The 14,884-nt window shown below is 37.0% G+C and overlaps 1 protein-coding gene across 1 annotated transcript in view; it reads right to left on the bottom strand.

Annotated features, from left to right (window-relative positions):
* Positions 1 to 1,299: 1,299 nt before the first annotated feature.
* RBL1 (RB transcriptional corepressor like 1) overlaps positions 1,300 to 14,884 on the bottom strand; it is a 64,332-nt gene continuing 50,747 nt past the window's right edge. The window contains exons 18-22 of the mRNA XM_054573786.1: positions 13,004 to 13,075; positions 10,522 to 10,612; positions 5,044 to 5,192; positions 3,259 to 3,423; positions 1,300 to 1,748 (exon numbers count right to left, since the gene is read on the bottom strand). Of these exons, the coding sequence (XP_054429761.1) occupies positions 1,578 to 1,748; positions 3,259 to 3,423; positions 5,044 to 5,192; positions 10,522 to 10,612; positions 13,004 to 13,075 (648 nt within the window). The 3' untranslated portion in view covers positions 1,300 to 1,577. The remainder of the gene's footprint in view (positions 1,749 to 3,258; positions 3,424 to 5,043; positions 5,193 to 10,521; positions 10,613 to 13,003; positions 13,076 to 14,884) is intronic.

Here is a 14,884-nt window from a genome sequence, read left to right as displayed (position 1 = left end):
ATAACGTGTAGATACTACACACAAAAAGGAGGCTGTAATTTTCAGAAAAGTAAAACGTGACAAACATCACTTTTCTTAGAACTTAAAAATAAAATTCCTGACAACAGTAATTACTAATTTATGGGCAAGTATTAGACTACTTCAAAGTAGCCAGGGTTAGACACAGCTTAAGTTAAGCACTTTGCATTTGAAAACAATAAGATATTTCAGTCAAAAAATATACATTTGATAACATTTTCTCAAAAATAATTATGAATGTCTTATCCATATCCTTCCAGATTCTGAAAATACACTAGAAAAAGTGAATATTGAACAGCTGATTCTTTGGAAAGCTGTACCCCTACCTAGTCCTGGAAAACATCCTTAAGGGGCCTAAGTGATCAATCCTAATGGGAAACTCACAATGCACCAATAATACTGAGAACAAAGAGGAGGAAATAATAACCAGTTGTTTACTGATATAATTTATAATTATTAGGTATGAGGGGATGTTAATGTAGTTTAGAAAAAGGTTCAACTATTCTTAGGGAATCAATTAGACCTTGAGAATGACTACTCTTATGACTACTCAAAAATAATATTCACACATTATCATGGTGCTACCTCATTAACAGAAAATTTCGTTTCTAAAAGCTCTTATCTCTATTTTATTTTACTGGCTTGAGACGCAGATTCTTGTTATGAGAATTACATGATGTAATAGAATCATGTATAGTTAATGGTTCAGAAAACAAAATCATAGTAGTTTAAAAAAGGAGCAAGTATCTCTTTCATTAGCCAGTGACATCAGGCTAAGAGGTCTTGGGGTTGAAAAGCAAGGGGTGTGGGTAGTACATGGGCTCAGGTACAAATCTGCTTATGCTCAAGGAGACAAAGGGCGGGAACAGGGATCTAGACAACCTAGAAATGGTAGTGGCATCTGGATGTGGAGTTACCACAGTGGGTCAGAGAGAGGCTAGTGCATTGTCTTCTGGCCCAGCTGCTATGGGAACCAACCTCTACCCAATATGAAATTGAAAACACAAATATCTCAAAGCACACTTACCAAAAATTGATTATTAACCATCATATCACAAAGCACAGAAGGAGGATATGTGTGGGAATATATATACACACACACATACACACACACACACACATATATATATATATATATATATATATTTTTTTTTGTAGAGAATAAAGTTTTTATTCATTCTCCGAGAAAGGAGAGGGGCGTGGTATGGAGAGATACACCAGTCAGAAGGAGCTATTTGATTATCTTAAAAAGGGAGCTAAAACAATTATGAGGTTTCCCCTTATTTCATCTTAAAAACTAACCCAAGGAACAAACATTAAAAAAATTCTAGGGCTATTAATATGTTTAAAAGGCACTTAAAACATTCCTTTCCAATCCAACTCAAAATACATCTCTGTCAACTGGATGAATGTTAAAAAAAAAGCATGTAAGTTTTGTGCAGTTTTTCTTTTAACTCAGTGATATTTACCATCTACAGGGCTGAATGTTTTGAAGGATAGAGCATCAACCTTCTGCAAAACAACCTGAAAGTGCTTTTATCACAGAAACAGGGAAGGCACTAATGATTTGCTCTTTCACTGACAACATCCTGTAGTCTTTTAAGTAAAACATCATCATTTTCTTGACAGAGGCGTTTGGCAGGTGATTCTGCATCACCATCAATGGCTATTGCTCGCTTCTTGGTTCTCTGTTCTCCTTGCCTTATCATGTTGTTGATATCTTTCAAACTCTGTGTAAAAACAGAGGACACATATAAGTAAAAGGGGGAAAGAGGGAGATAGCAGCAAAAAACTAAGCTAACTGCTTTTTCCTGCTCTCTGTTCTTTATCCAAAGAGAAATAATGGCGTACAGATTAGTTTTTTGAATCAAAGCCAACCTAATAAGGATAATTACAACTAATCTTTGCAGAGGGTTTTAAAAATTGAGTTTACCCTACAGCAGTGGTTCTCGAAGTGTGGACACAGAGCAGATGCAGAAGCAGCAGCTAGGAACCAATTAGTAATACAAAATTCTCAAGCCTCACCCTATACCTACTGAATCAAACATTGTGGGGGTAGGGCACAGAAATCTGTTATATCCAGCCCTCCAGGTGGTTCTGATGCTCCCTAAAGGTTGAGATCCTCCTCTTAGACCAATTCTTTTGAAACTATAATGTACCTACTAATCATCTGGGGATCTTACTAAATATGCATATTCAGATTCAGGAGGGCTGGTATGAGGCCTGAGAGTGTGCATTTCTAACATGCTACCACATGATGCTGATGTTGCTGGTCTGTAATTCCACACTCTCAGTGGCAAGGTCTCAGAGAACTGTTTCCTAAAAGCTGTGCATCACAGTTGTGTAGGGAAGCTGACTGCCAGAGCTCTGTGATTCAGTAGATCTATGGGACAGGTATCTGTGTTCACCAAGCTCCTCAGGTCATTCTGACCTATGGTTCTGAAATCACTGTTTTAGAAATCAACTTAGAAGTCATCTTTGATTTCATGCCAGAATCTTCTAAAACATCATTATAGGAAATCAACTTCTGTTAAGAGGAAATGCCATTCTGTGAGGTACTCTACCTCAGTGTGCTTTGTTTGCTAAGTGTAATAGAAGCTCAATAGATGCTTGTGGAACTGAATTAGAAACTCATGAGATAAGAGGCTGCCCTTGTATTTGGACTGAGTTACAATCTATCCCAGTACAACTTCTTCAAGTTGGCAGTGATTCTGGCTTCTGGAGACATACTGAACATATCTGCTTAATAGCCCCTGAAATACAGGAAAACAGCAATCATGTCCCTGTCACATCATCATTGTACAGGAATAACCATGGAACTGTCTATATAAATAAGAGGCCTCTTTTCAGACCTTTTATTATCCTTGTTACCATTCACCAATGAACTTTCTCTTTCAAGGCCTTTCTTTAAACAATGTTCTGCATATCTGACCACTAGCAGATGTTGCCTTACTGGTCCCCTCTCAAGATGATGCCTAAGCAGGGAGGCACACTGGACTCTTGCAGTGAACTTCTCCAATACCAAGTCAATAGTAATGGATGGATTAAACTACTTCAACTGAATACACTGCTCTTGATCACAGGAAACTTGCCATAGTAACAGTTCATTAGTAGTATTTATTAGTAGTAATTATGCAAGCAAAGAGAGAGCAAGATTAGAGATTACTAACTGGTAATCTGAAATCAATTTTTAACACATGTACATAGGTTGTGTAGGAGTAAAGTTTGTGTGCACCTTACCTTAGAAGGGCTGCCATTGAACTTATACAGCAGAGCAGTCCTGGGCGTAAGGCCTGACCCATTCTTGTGTGGGGAAACATAAATGGAGTGCTGCTGGGAAATTCGGCGTGGTGAGCCTGGCTGTTGCTTAATATATGGAAAAGGAGAGAGTGGTGGAGCTTCCATCTGAAATAACCAAAAAGTAAGTTGTTTTAAGATGAAAGTTTTCTTCCTTTTTTGGAATTCCACCATATTTTTATTGATATTGGCATCTCCTAGTTAGAAATCAGTTATATTTTAAGAGCGTATTTATGGCTGAAAAAAACAAACAAATTGTCTATTACCCTTCATTTTTCAATAATTACTAAGAGAGAAACTAAAAATGATTTCCCAGGAACTTTCAGGAAATCCTGAAGAATTCTGGGGAAGATACCAGAAGCAGTAAGCCAGGAATATATGAATCCCAAGTCCATTCTCAGAAAATAGGGGCAAAGAATAATCAGTGTCCTAACACTTGCAATAAGAATCTCTCTCGACACATATACCCACAATCAAAGCAATAGCGAAGAGCAAAAAAGAGGCAGAGAATTCTATGTACCAGCAGGATTAGTCTAACATGGAACAAACCCATTAATGAAATTTTATATTAAATTTATATTAAAGTACAGGAGATTTAGAAATAGAGGTAGGGGAACAGGGTCTGTACTTTTCTATAATATTCAGTACAATGTTTCCATTCCAGGAACAAATAAAGATGGCTCCTTAATTATTATTTCATTTTCATCTTTACTTGAAGCTAATAAAACTAGTTTTAATTGGCTGATGATAGAGATATTCACAGCACAGCATATGATGGGAGCTAGAACTGATGGAGTAGGATGAGCAGACATGTCATGGTCTCTGAGGGTAAACAGTCAGAGACCATATTGCTTGAAAGGAACAAGAGCAGAATGGAGAGACACATACATAACTACTGGCTGGGTGCAGCTTCTACTATGTCCCTCTGTCCCTCTTTCTTTCTCTTTTAAATCCTCACCAGAGAATATGTTTTTATTGATTTTAGAGAGAGAGAGAAAGGGAGGGAGAGAAAAAAAAGGAGGGAAGGAGGGAAAGAGAGGAGAGGGGGAGAGAAAAAAACATGGATGTGAGGAAGAAATATTGATTGGTTGCCTCCTGTATGCGCCCTGACTGGGGACTGAACCTGCAATCTAGGTATGTGCTCTGATCGGGTATCAAACCCGCAAAACTTTTGTTGTATGGGATGCCATTCCAACTAAACCACCTGGCCAGGGTCATCCCTCTTTCTAATAACTAAAGTCTGGTCTATTGGGAATCAACTCAGTTTATATACTGATACGACTATTAGTATTCACAAACCTGCTGGTACTGCCAAATCTAGGATCTGCATAAAAATTTCTTATCACTGCCACTATTTATAATTCAGGTCTATTTCCTTTTCTCTTTATCTTGAGAAAAACATTTGTTTCATAAATATAATTAACAGAAATCAAAAACAAGATAAAAATTACCAGAATTAACTTTTTTTTTTTGTTTTTCGGTGTTCCCATATGTATGCATGATTTATTTTTAGTAACATAATCACACTATGGATAAAATTTCCATGATTTCCTCTGATCTCTGCTGCATCATAGGCTTAATCACTCTCTGATTAATTACTAGTATGTTTTTTCTCCTATATAAGGCATCAATGGGGTTTTAACTCTGAAACACTTATCTAGCAAAATAAACTCACAGTAATCCAACTATGACTATGATATTAATAAAGCAGTAAAATATAAAACATACCATATGGTCCTGATTTGACAAGTCATATTTCAATGCAAATGACTTTACTCTTCCTACATATACTGTATTGTAAAATTTGATAAGATCGCCTCTTTCCTCTCTCACTGGTACACTGGAACAATCAGGTGTTTTTGTAACATCTTCCAAGTCTGTTAAAAGAATTCAGTGTTGTGATAGGTGTACTTTAATATATAAGTTGATGATTTAAATTATAACTCTACAATATAAAGAAAATCAAATAAACACAAACTTTTATGTAAAGCAATCAATGTTTTTAGAAAAGGGCAGAAATCTACAAATATGCATAAATTAAATTGGGATCTTCAGAAATACAAACTGTAAACTTAAGGTGGACCTCTTTTCTATAGATACCACTTCAGCAACCAAACCTTTTGAGATCACTGTCACTGGTGGCCCTTAGAAGAGCACCAGCCCTAACCCTAATTTTTTCTTCCTAGATTTATATTATCTCTGGGTAGGAAGAGACCTGATTAGGCTAAATTCCCTATCTTGATTCAGCCATTGAGAAATGAGACAGACATGTTTCCTACTTCAGCCACTTTCCCATTAAGTTAATTTCCCTACTCTATCATAGAAAAGATAGACTTAAAGCAACCCAACTGCAAGATACATGATTTTCTTTGCCCAATAAACTATTATAATTTCATAATTTTCCCTATTGCTCCCATGAGTAAGAGAAATGTCTTTTTTGGGGATTACCATATAACATTGTCAAGCAATTAAAGTGTGGCTTTATATAAACCATCAGTGAACGAAACAAGCCCTTAGGAGATTCAAGATAATATCTATAGAACTCCAGAGAGACATGCTGAATTTTTTGGCTTGGAACTTTGGCTTTAGAAATTTCCAAAGATCTAATATGAAAGTGGGAAGGGAGAAGGCAAATTATCCTAAGGATGTAGGTAGCCAACAACTACAATCGTAATACACGGTTAGTTTTTTTATCAGGATAATACATTTGCATCCAAGTGAACAGTAGATACCTATTTTTCAGGGAACTTGGTTGCAGAGATTGGGCACATCAAAATTGTCTGGGGTGCATATATTGATCAAAAATCCCTGGTCAATTGGCAGAGGCACTGCTCAATTGACTGATGCTGGTGTCTTTGCACATACTGTCATTAGTTTTTAGATTGAGAAAAGGCCTATCATGTGATTCTTACTACTTAGAAATGGAGAAAGAAACAAAATTATTTTAAGATGAAAGATTAGAATTTATAAATCAAAGGGTCAGGTTGAGAGATGATAGGCTTGCCCAGCACAGCAGCATTTCCCTGGAGAAGGCATTTAGAATTCATTTCATATTTCTCCTACCACATCCTCACTCATTCTTTTTGCTCCTCACAATAACAACGTATAGTAAATATTTCAGAGAGGTTTTCTGATTGAGAGAGTAGCGTTATCTCCAGATATGCAAAAGCTACTAACCACAGACCAATTTAAAACTTCAGTGGTTTTAGATCATTTCAGTGACATTTTGGGCCATTTCTTGTGAGGTCTAAAAGGTATCACTATAATCTATAAACAAGTAAAATGTTCTCTACTAATATCTTAGTTGTCTACCAGGTGTCTGTAAAATGTATCTAAATGGGAAATAAAGCCACCTAATTATCAATTTGCAGTTACCAATTTTATATATCTCATATAAAAACAGAAATTTTGTCTCCAGAGATTTTAACTGTTTATTTTTGTTTTATATGTGTGTGACCTAGTTTTCAACATTTGAAAAGATTTTAAATAAGAAATATGACCTTAGGCCCTGGCTGGTGTGGCTCAGTGGATTGAGAACCAACCTGCAAACCAAAAGGTCGCTGGTTCAATTCCCAGTCAGGGTACATGCCTGGGTTGTGGGCAGGTCCCCAGTTGGGGGCATAGGAAAGGCAATCATCCATTGACATTTCTCTCCCCCTCTTTCTCCCTCCCTTCACCTTTCTCTAAATATAAATAAAATCTTAAAGTATGTGTGTATATATATATATCCTTAGAAAAAGTAGCTTTAAAAAAGACAAAAGCCATATTCATTAATAAAATATAGTAAATTTTATATTGCTTATAAACAAAATAATATATAATAGTCACTACTTACTGGTACAGAGGCCTTACTACGAACAGGCTTTGTGTTAAACACACATACCCATTCTTTTGAATCCTTAAAACAACACTCTGAGGAAGTACTGTAAAGTTTTCAATTTACTATAATACAATTGAGTATTGTTTGTGTTACTTAGATTAAACTATAATCTGGGTCCCTCAAATGTTCCAAATCAAGAATGCCAGTCTGGGGAGGTCTGCTAATATGACAATGAAGAACACATGGTACATGAGTGAATTGCTGTTTTAATTAAGAAGCTCATTTTCCACAGTTGGCTACTTATAAGAGTTTCTGTTAGTCATATGTCAATCAATGGTCAATGCTTTGCTAACTAACATACTCAACATCAGATACAAGTTTTTATTGATGAAAACAGCAACCATTTATTAAGTATGTCTAATGCTAAAAACTGGCTCATGTTGGGGAAACTATAGGTGTTTAATGTAAGCAGAATAATTAAAATATTTGAGACACTATCCACAATACCATGAAAGAGATGACAGATCCCATGATGTCCATGGGGCTTTGCTGTTATGATGACCAGACATGAACTCTGACGCATGCTGTTGGCTTAATCCTGGCTTTAAAGATAACCTAATATTAGCATCTGCCTCGAGTGAACCTTTTATGTGAGGTGGTAGTTGGACAGACAGCTAAGACTTTTAGCTAACTGTATAGAATGCATAAAGTGTGTGTGTGTTGTTATTTTTATAAAGCAGCCATATATTTTTCTTTTATAATTAAAAAAAAGATTTTATTTATTTATTTTAGACAGAGGGGAAGGGGAGAGGAGAAAGATAGGTTGCGAAACATCAATATGTGCCCTTGCGTACCCTATACTGGGGACCTGACCTGGCCTGCAACTCAGGCATGTGTCCTTACCCAGAATTGAACCAGTGACCCTTTGGTTTGCAGGCCGGTGCTCAATCCACTGAGCCACACTGGCCAGAGCAAAATGTATGTTTTTAAAACAATAATCATTTTATACCTAATGATGAATTTGTTTATATAACAAGAACTGGGTTTTTCAAGGTCGTGTTCTTTGGTGTGTCCAACTCTAGGTCATTGCATTTAGCCATAGCTCCAGGGACTGACACGTCTTTTCTGAACATAGACTTGCCTTTTGGTATCTTCCTCTGTAACTTTCTCATGTTTTTGGTGTCAAAATTCTTGAGACAATTATCACTGGATACTCTCCTTGCTCTGTGCCATCACCACTAGATAGGATCTTAAGAATGGTTTTTGTTTTTTTTTTGGTTGCCTGCTAATAAATATCTAAATAAATATATATTTAACAAAGAGCAAGCTAACCCTCATTCTCCTCAAACTTCACTGGCAGACACTGCATCAAAAAGAAACTATGATATATTTCTTTTTGCTTACTTATAGTGTCATGAACTTCATTGGTCCTTGTATCTCGGTTAGCGGCTGACAGTTGCCGTATTTTGCTGCGTGTAACGCACTTCCATGTATAATAAGCACTCATGCTTTTGACCCAAACTTTCCGGAAAAGAAATTCTTTGTTTTAATTTTTTAATTCAATTATTTATTTATTTATATTTAAAAACAAAACTGATTATTGCATTCCAGGGTATTATTTTGCATACAGATATCGTTACTGCTTTTTAGAGTTATACTTTTAATGCATAAGCATAAATAAAAGAATTAAAAACATTTACATAGAGAAGGAATTAATACTACCTGTACATAATGCACCTCATTTCCCTCAAAAATTTGGGGAAAAAAGTGTGCATTATTCATGGCAAAAGGTACTTTGTTTCTCATCCAGTACAGTTTCCCATCTAACCTCTTATGTGCCTGGTTTTGAAAGGACAGTAAAACTACCTAGGACTGATGAGCCACATGTGTAACAAAAATATAGTTGGTTTTTTTTTTGGTCAGGCTTACTGTCTTATATACTTCTCATTGTCTTGAAAAGGCTCAGGAATACTATATATATGTAAAAAGAATTGAGAATGACCTATGTATCCTTAAATGGGATCAGATTCTAGGCCATTATTAAAGGATTCTGATATGGTCTTAAAAGTTCAGATCCTAGTAGACACCAAAATGATCACGGATATTTGTATAACTTTTAAAAATGCCTTTGGTCCAGAGAGTTTCTCTAAGAATTTATCCTAGGGATGTAGACCAAAGAGTAATTTACAATGATTTCCTCACAAAGCTGTATAAAATTGGAAACAATCTAAATGTCCCACACTGTATAAAGAAATCACAGTATAGAGGGTCTGGCACGTAGCATGATCCTTTTTTATTACAATCTCTTTCATTACAAAATCATAAGCATGTGATTCTATAACATAAGAACATCACACTCAGGCACACCATATGACATTTTAGGTGAAATGTTCAAATTAAAATGGTAAATAATTACATTCATATTATTATCCTACTATCCATACTCAAGCAGGCGTTACTTTTGCTGGACCCTGTATATAACACACAGGCATAGATACAGGGTGGGGCAAAGGAAGGTTTACAGTAATACACATTAAGTAACGAAAAAATGAGACAAGGTTAAGGAGATGGGCGGAAGAGGCATTTTCACAATTTATCAACATACAAATACAGAACATATAATTTTCCTTTGAAAAAAATTACTAGTGCCCCAAGTCTTAGCATGACAGTAACAACAAGGTGGCAGTCTTGCCAGTGGTGGCAGGATATGTATATACTTTTTAATAAAAAGGATATTTCCTTAATTGTATCCCCAGGCAGATCACTGAGAGCTATCTTACTTTCCCTGTTACTCAGATTTATAGTCGTCCTCCATTACCCACAGGGGATATGTTCCAAGATGCCCAGTGAATAGCTGAAAAGTGGACAGTACTGAACCGTATACATACTGATTTGTCCTACATGTAAATACCTAGGATAAAGTTTAACTTATAAATTAGGCACAGTAAAAGATAAACAACAATAACTAATAATAAAATAGAATACATAACTATAAACAAATACACAGTAATAAAATTTATGTGAATATTGTCTCTCTCTCAAAATATCTGAAATTTTCCACTGACTGCAGGTAACTGAAATGAAGGAACACAAAACTGGATAAGGGAGGTCTACTGAATTTTAAAAATTTGACTGCCTTTTATTTGGTTTATTAATGCAGATAAATGGACTAGAAAACTTCTTCTAAAACACAATTAATGGGACAAATGAATAGTTTCAATACATGACCTCTTTGGAGGAGGCACCTGACCCATACTTATCACATATTTATTTATTTCTTCCCCAAATGCCTACATCACTGACTCTATGTTACCTGACATCCACTGTATTATGTACAATGTAATCAAAGGTGTATTACATATAGAATGTTAAACTGAGCAACTTACCACGATCTGTCATTTCAAAATCACCATTTATTATTTTATTGTAAACCACAACTTCTTTTGGAATACTTTTCAACAGTACACTTCTATAGACCTATAGGACAGAGGGGAAGAAAAGGACTGCTGAGTCACAAAGAGGCACAATTTAAGCAAAACCAAAATAAGAACAACAAAATATCAAGCCAATTAAAAAGTATCTGTATGGGTGATATCAAGGGCAAGATGTTATTAGTCTGGTAAATATAGATTATGGCAAACATCTTAGAAGAGGAAATACTAAAGCGGATTCTAAGCTTATACCTAAAATATGCCATTGCAGGAATTTACAATGTAAATAGAAGACTTTTAAGTACATAAATAGCAACTAAATACTGATGAACAGGTTTTGCCAAATAAAAGTAACTTCAGCCCTGACGGGTGTGGCTCATGGTGCTCAAAAGGGTTGCTGGCCTATGGTGCTCAAAAGGGTTGCTGGTTTGATTCCCAGCCAGGGCACATGCGTGGGTTGCAGGCTAGGTCCCCAATAGGGGGCATGTGAGAGGCAACCACACATTGATGTTTCTCTCCCTTTCTTTCTCCCTCCCTTCACCTCTCTAAAATAAATAAATACAACCTTAAAAAAAAACCCAAAACCCCAACAAACTTCAAAGATCTGAACTTGTTCCTTCTCTCTTTTAACTCCTTACCCAAGAATCATTTGCTCTCACTGAAGCTTGTATTCCTGTTCCCATTCCACTCTCAACTCCTTTCAAATGGCCACATGAAAATTTCTTCCTCTCTTCCACCTAAACTCTTTCCTGCCTCCAAGATAGCTAACAGGCGTGATCCGTTCCCCCTCATCTTATGGGTATTAGTATTTAGAAGATATTTAGGAAGCTCAGGCTTGGCCCATTTTAACACACAGTAACCTACTTTACCTTAAGGATCTTTAAGGATAAGATGGACCTCTGTAGACTCTGTTCCTGAGGGGTTTTTCTGAAGAGGTCCAGAAACTCTTAGCCTGTCACAGTATGTAACAAACATTGTACTTGGCTCTTCTAATATCTAAATCACTATCAGGGTATTTAGGGGCTTAAGTAAAGAAGTAAGACTGTAACCATAGGTAGTTAGCTAATTATTAATAAGAAAGGGACTTAGACATTGAGCTTAATAAACTGGGGAGCCTGTATGCTTTACCAGGAAGCTACAGCTTTTCTCACTCCAGGGACCAGAGCATTGTGCTCCGAGGCTTAACATCCCTCCCCTCCCCCATCAGGTACCAGATAGTGGGGGGTGAAGGGGACCAAGGGGGAGGTGCTTGACCATTGAGGCCTGTCAGTCTAGCCTGGGGAACAATGGATTGGCTGGGGGGTGAACTCATTAGAAACCTGCAAAAGCTTGGAAAGTTCAGTTATTTTAAAAATCCGCACTTACCCAGTTCACTCGTGTACTATTTCTCACTGAGAGCACGTGACTGTGTGTGTCTAGCAGATACTGGGCCTGTGGCACACTGTGTAGGCTCCAAAAGACTAAGCTCTAATATGAAGCAGAAAATCTGGATACTGGCTTTTGTTTTAGCCTAGCTGAGGACATGGTTGGACTTTTTTTTGTGGAAGGACAGGTGGAGGTAGGACAGAGGGGACACAGGGGGAACTTTCCACATGAATAAACCTCGCCACACCACAATCTCCTATGCATGGGTCCTTGGAATGCTTTCTTTGCGATCCCCATGGAAGAGCTTGATTTCCACAGACAACAAAACTATTGATGGGGCTCTCTTAGAAGAGGCTATCACTCCAGGCTAGGATACTGAGTCACTATCTTTCTTCCTAAGATGGCGGATCACGGGGGCCAGAGAAGAGGCCATGGTGCTCCCTTAGAGCAGAGCAACCAAGATCTTGACTGGCCAAAGACTTAAGGTAAACTAACTCTTGTTCTCAGCTACAATAATAATAACAGTATGGATCTAACAGTTATTAATGCTAACTATGTGCCAGGCCACTGCGCTAACATTTTATATTTTCATGACTGAAAAACTGTAAAGGATTCTCATGACAGCTATTATAACAACATTATCAGAAATGCCTGACATCTACTCAAAGATACAAACATTAAGAGTTTTAGCAGATGGCAAAAGAAACTGAATTTAAGTTAATAAATCCTCAATTTTCACTGGATTTAAATATCATCAGAGTCAAATCTCATACAATTAAAGAATATTATTATAATATAGATTTTTCATTAAATTTTCTAGGGAAAATGTTCCCACTCAACAGATGAACAAATGGAATAGGAGACTATATAAAAAAGTATATGCAAATATATGCATGAGTTAGGAACAGCCAATAGCCTGGCCTCTACTGAAACTGTCTCTTGAATTTAATGATATCTATTAAATCAAAAAATCTAAAATACAGCAGGACTATAAAAGAAATTTACCTTTTACATGACTTATGAGAGAAATACAATTCTAATTTTAGACATGAAGAAAAATAATGTAACTCACATGACTATTAGCTTGGGGCTGATTCCTATAACTTTTCATTATTTCTTGAAAAGTTCTTTCTTCTTTTGTTACCTAAGGAAAAGAAAAACTGCATTTATCAATTGCTCCTAAAAGGAAAATGGCTCTGAACAAAAACATCAATTATAGGCTGCCACTGAGAGCAGTCTTGCAGAAAGCCATTAACTTTAGCCCAGTCCATGACTAAAAACCACTACCATATAGGATTTGTACTACCTTCAAAGTTCAGGCTTTGTGGCCTGTGGGGACCTAGCTAATAGTTCCATTATTCAAAAGCACCAAGATAGCTATGGCACAGCTTTACTGAAAATGCCTTTCTTTATAAAAAGAATGCTCTAAGAAAATCAAGGGTGGGGGGGGAGGGGATAGAAGAGGGCTAAATGGTAATGGAAAAAACTAAAAAATTTTTTAAATAAAAGAAAACTCAAATGCACTGAATCCTGTACAGTCTCCTATTTAATTACAGTTCAATTATTTATTTAAAAGTGAATTAACTACATATTAAATTATGGAAAATGTCTTGTGGTGATTCACAATAAAAATGAGTGGTTATGACAGGATTAGACTTTTAACATGTCAGGACAGACTATATGGTTTCTAATGCTTTAACAGAAAAGTCACAGTGATGGCTAAAAGGAAGAAAATAAATTAGTGATCCATAAAGGAATACTTTCTGGTCTATTTGTTATCAATGAAGTTCACTTAAATTATTCTTTTCCTCTGCTTCACAGTACATTAGCATTTAACCTGTTATCCATAATGTTGAGCTAGAAAATGGCAAAGCCTGAGCTCTGCAGTTCTTTGGAAAACACAAATGATTAGTTAATAACATTTATTAATACCTACTTGTATTGAGTTGTTTTTTTTGTTTGTTTTTCAAATTGCAGTTAAAGTTTATTTAGAAAGTGACAGAGGCAGGAAGAGTGAGCCAGTTGGATGTGGGCTCAGGAAACAAGTTACAGAGGCAAAAGAAGGGTCCTTGAAGCTTAGGAGAAAGAAATCAAAGTACACTCGAAAAGAAGATTTGAGGAAGTGAGAGTACCTCTACAGAGATTTTAAAGAGGCATTGCAAGACAAGTATCACAAAAGAATTTGAAAACATGTTTTTTTGCCTCAAAGAGCTTAAAAATTAGGACTTAACTATGTGTGTCTTCTAGGACTGCCAGTGTGGCCAATATAGTCAAGACCAAAGTTACAGATGATTGTTCCAGATACAGCAGAAATTTCTGGCCAAGATGGAAGTGTAGGTAGATATACTTTGCCTCCTTGCACAACCAGAACAAGGGCAACAACAAATTTAAAAACAAAAAACAACCAGAACTGCCAGAAAATCAAATTGTATGGAAGTCTGGCAACCAAGAAGTTAAAGAAGAAACATTTATCCAGACTGGTAGGAGGGGCAGAGATGGGCAGTGGGGGTGGAGAGGATGTGTGGCAAGGCTGGGGGACTGGGTGAGGTGGCAGCTGGAGCGGTCCCACGTTTGTGTATCTATAAACTGGGAGGAACAGCTGGGGTGTGAGACAGACCACACAACCCAGGGTTCTAGAGCAGGAAAAGAAAGCCTCAAAACCTCTGGCTGTAAAAGCCTGTGGGGGCTGTGGTGGTGGGAGAAACTCCCAGCCTCACAGGGTAGTTTGTTGGTGAGACCCATGGGGTCCGAGAACGTACACAAACCCGTCACACAGGAGTAAGCACCAGAAAGGCCCACTTTGCTTGCAGGTAGCGGGGGAATGGACTGAAAGCCAGCCAAGAGCCAAGCAAGGAGAACTGTTCCTCGGACTCCTTCCTTATATACAGCGCCACAACGCAGTAATGTGAGTTTCTCCACCCTGGTGAGTATCTAAGGCTCTGCCACTTACAAC

The sequence above is a fragment of the Pteronotus mesoamericanus genome, unplaced genomic scaffold (assembly GCF_021234165.1).
Source record: "Pteronotus mesoamericanus isolate MK-2021 breed Mesoamerican mustached bat unplaced genomic scaffold, CSHL_Meso_final contig_25, whole genome shotgun sequence".
Lineage (NCBI taxonomy): Eukaryota > Metazoa > Chordata > Mammalia > Chiroptera > Mormoopidae > Pteronotus > Pteronotus mesoamericanus.
The sequence above is the reverse complement of the archived record's forward strand: the minus strand, read 5'-3'. Positions and strand labels throughout refer to the sequence as shown.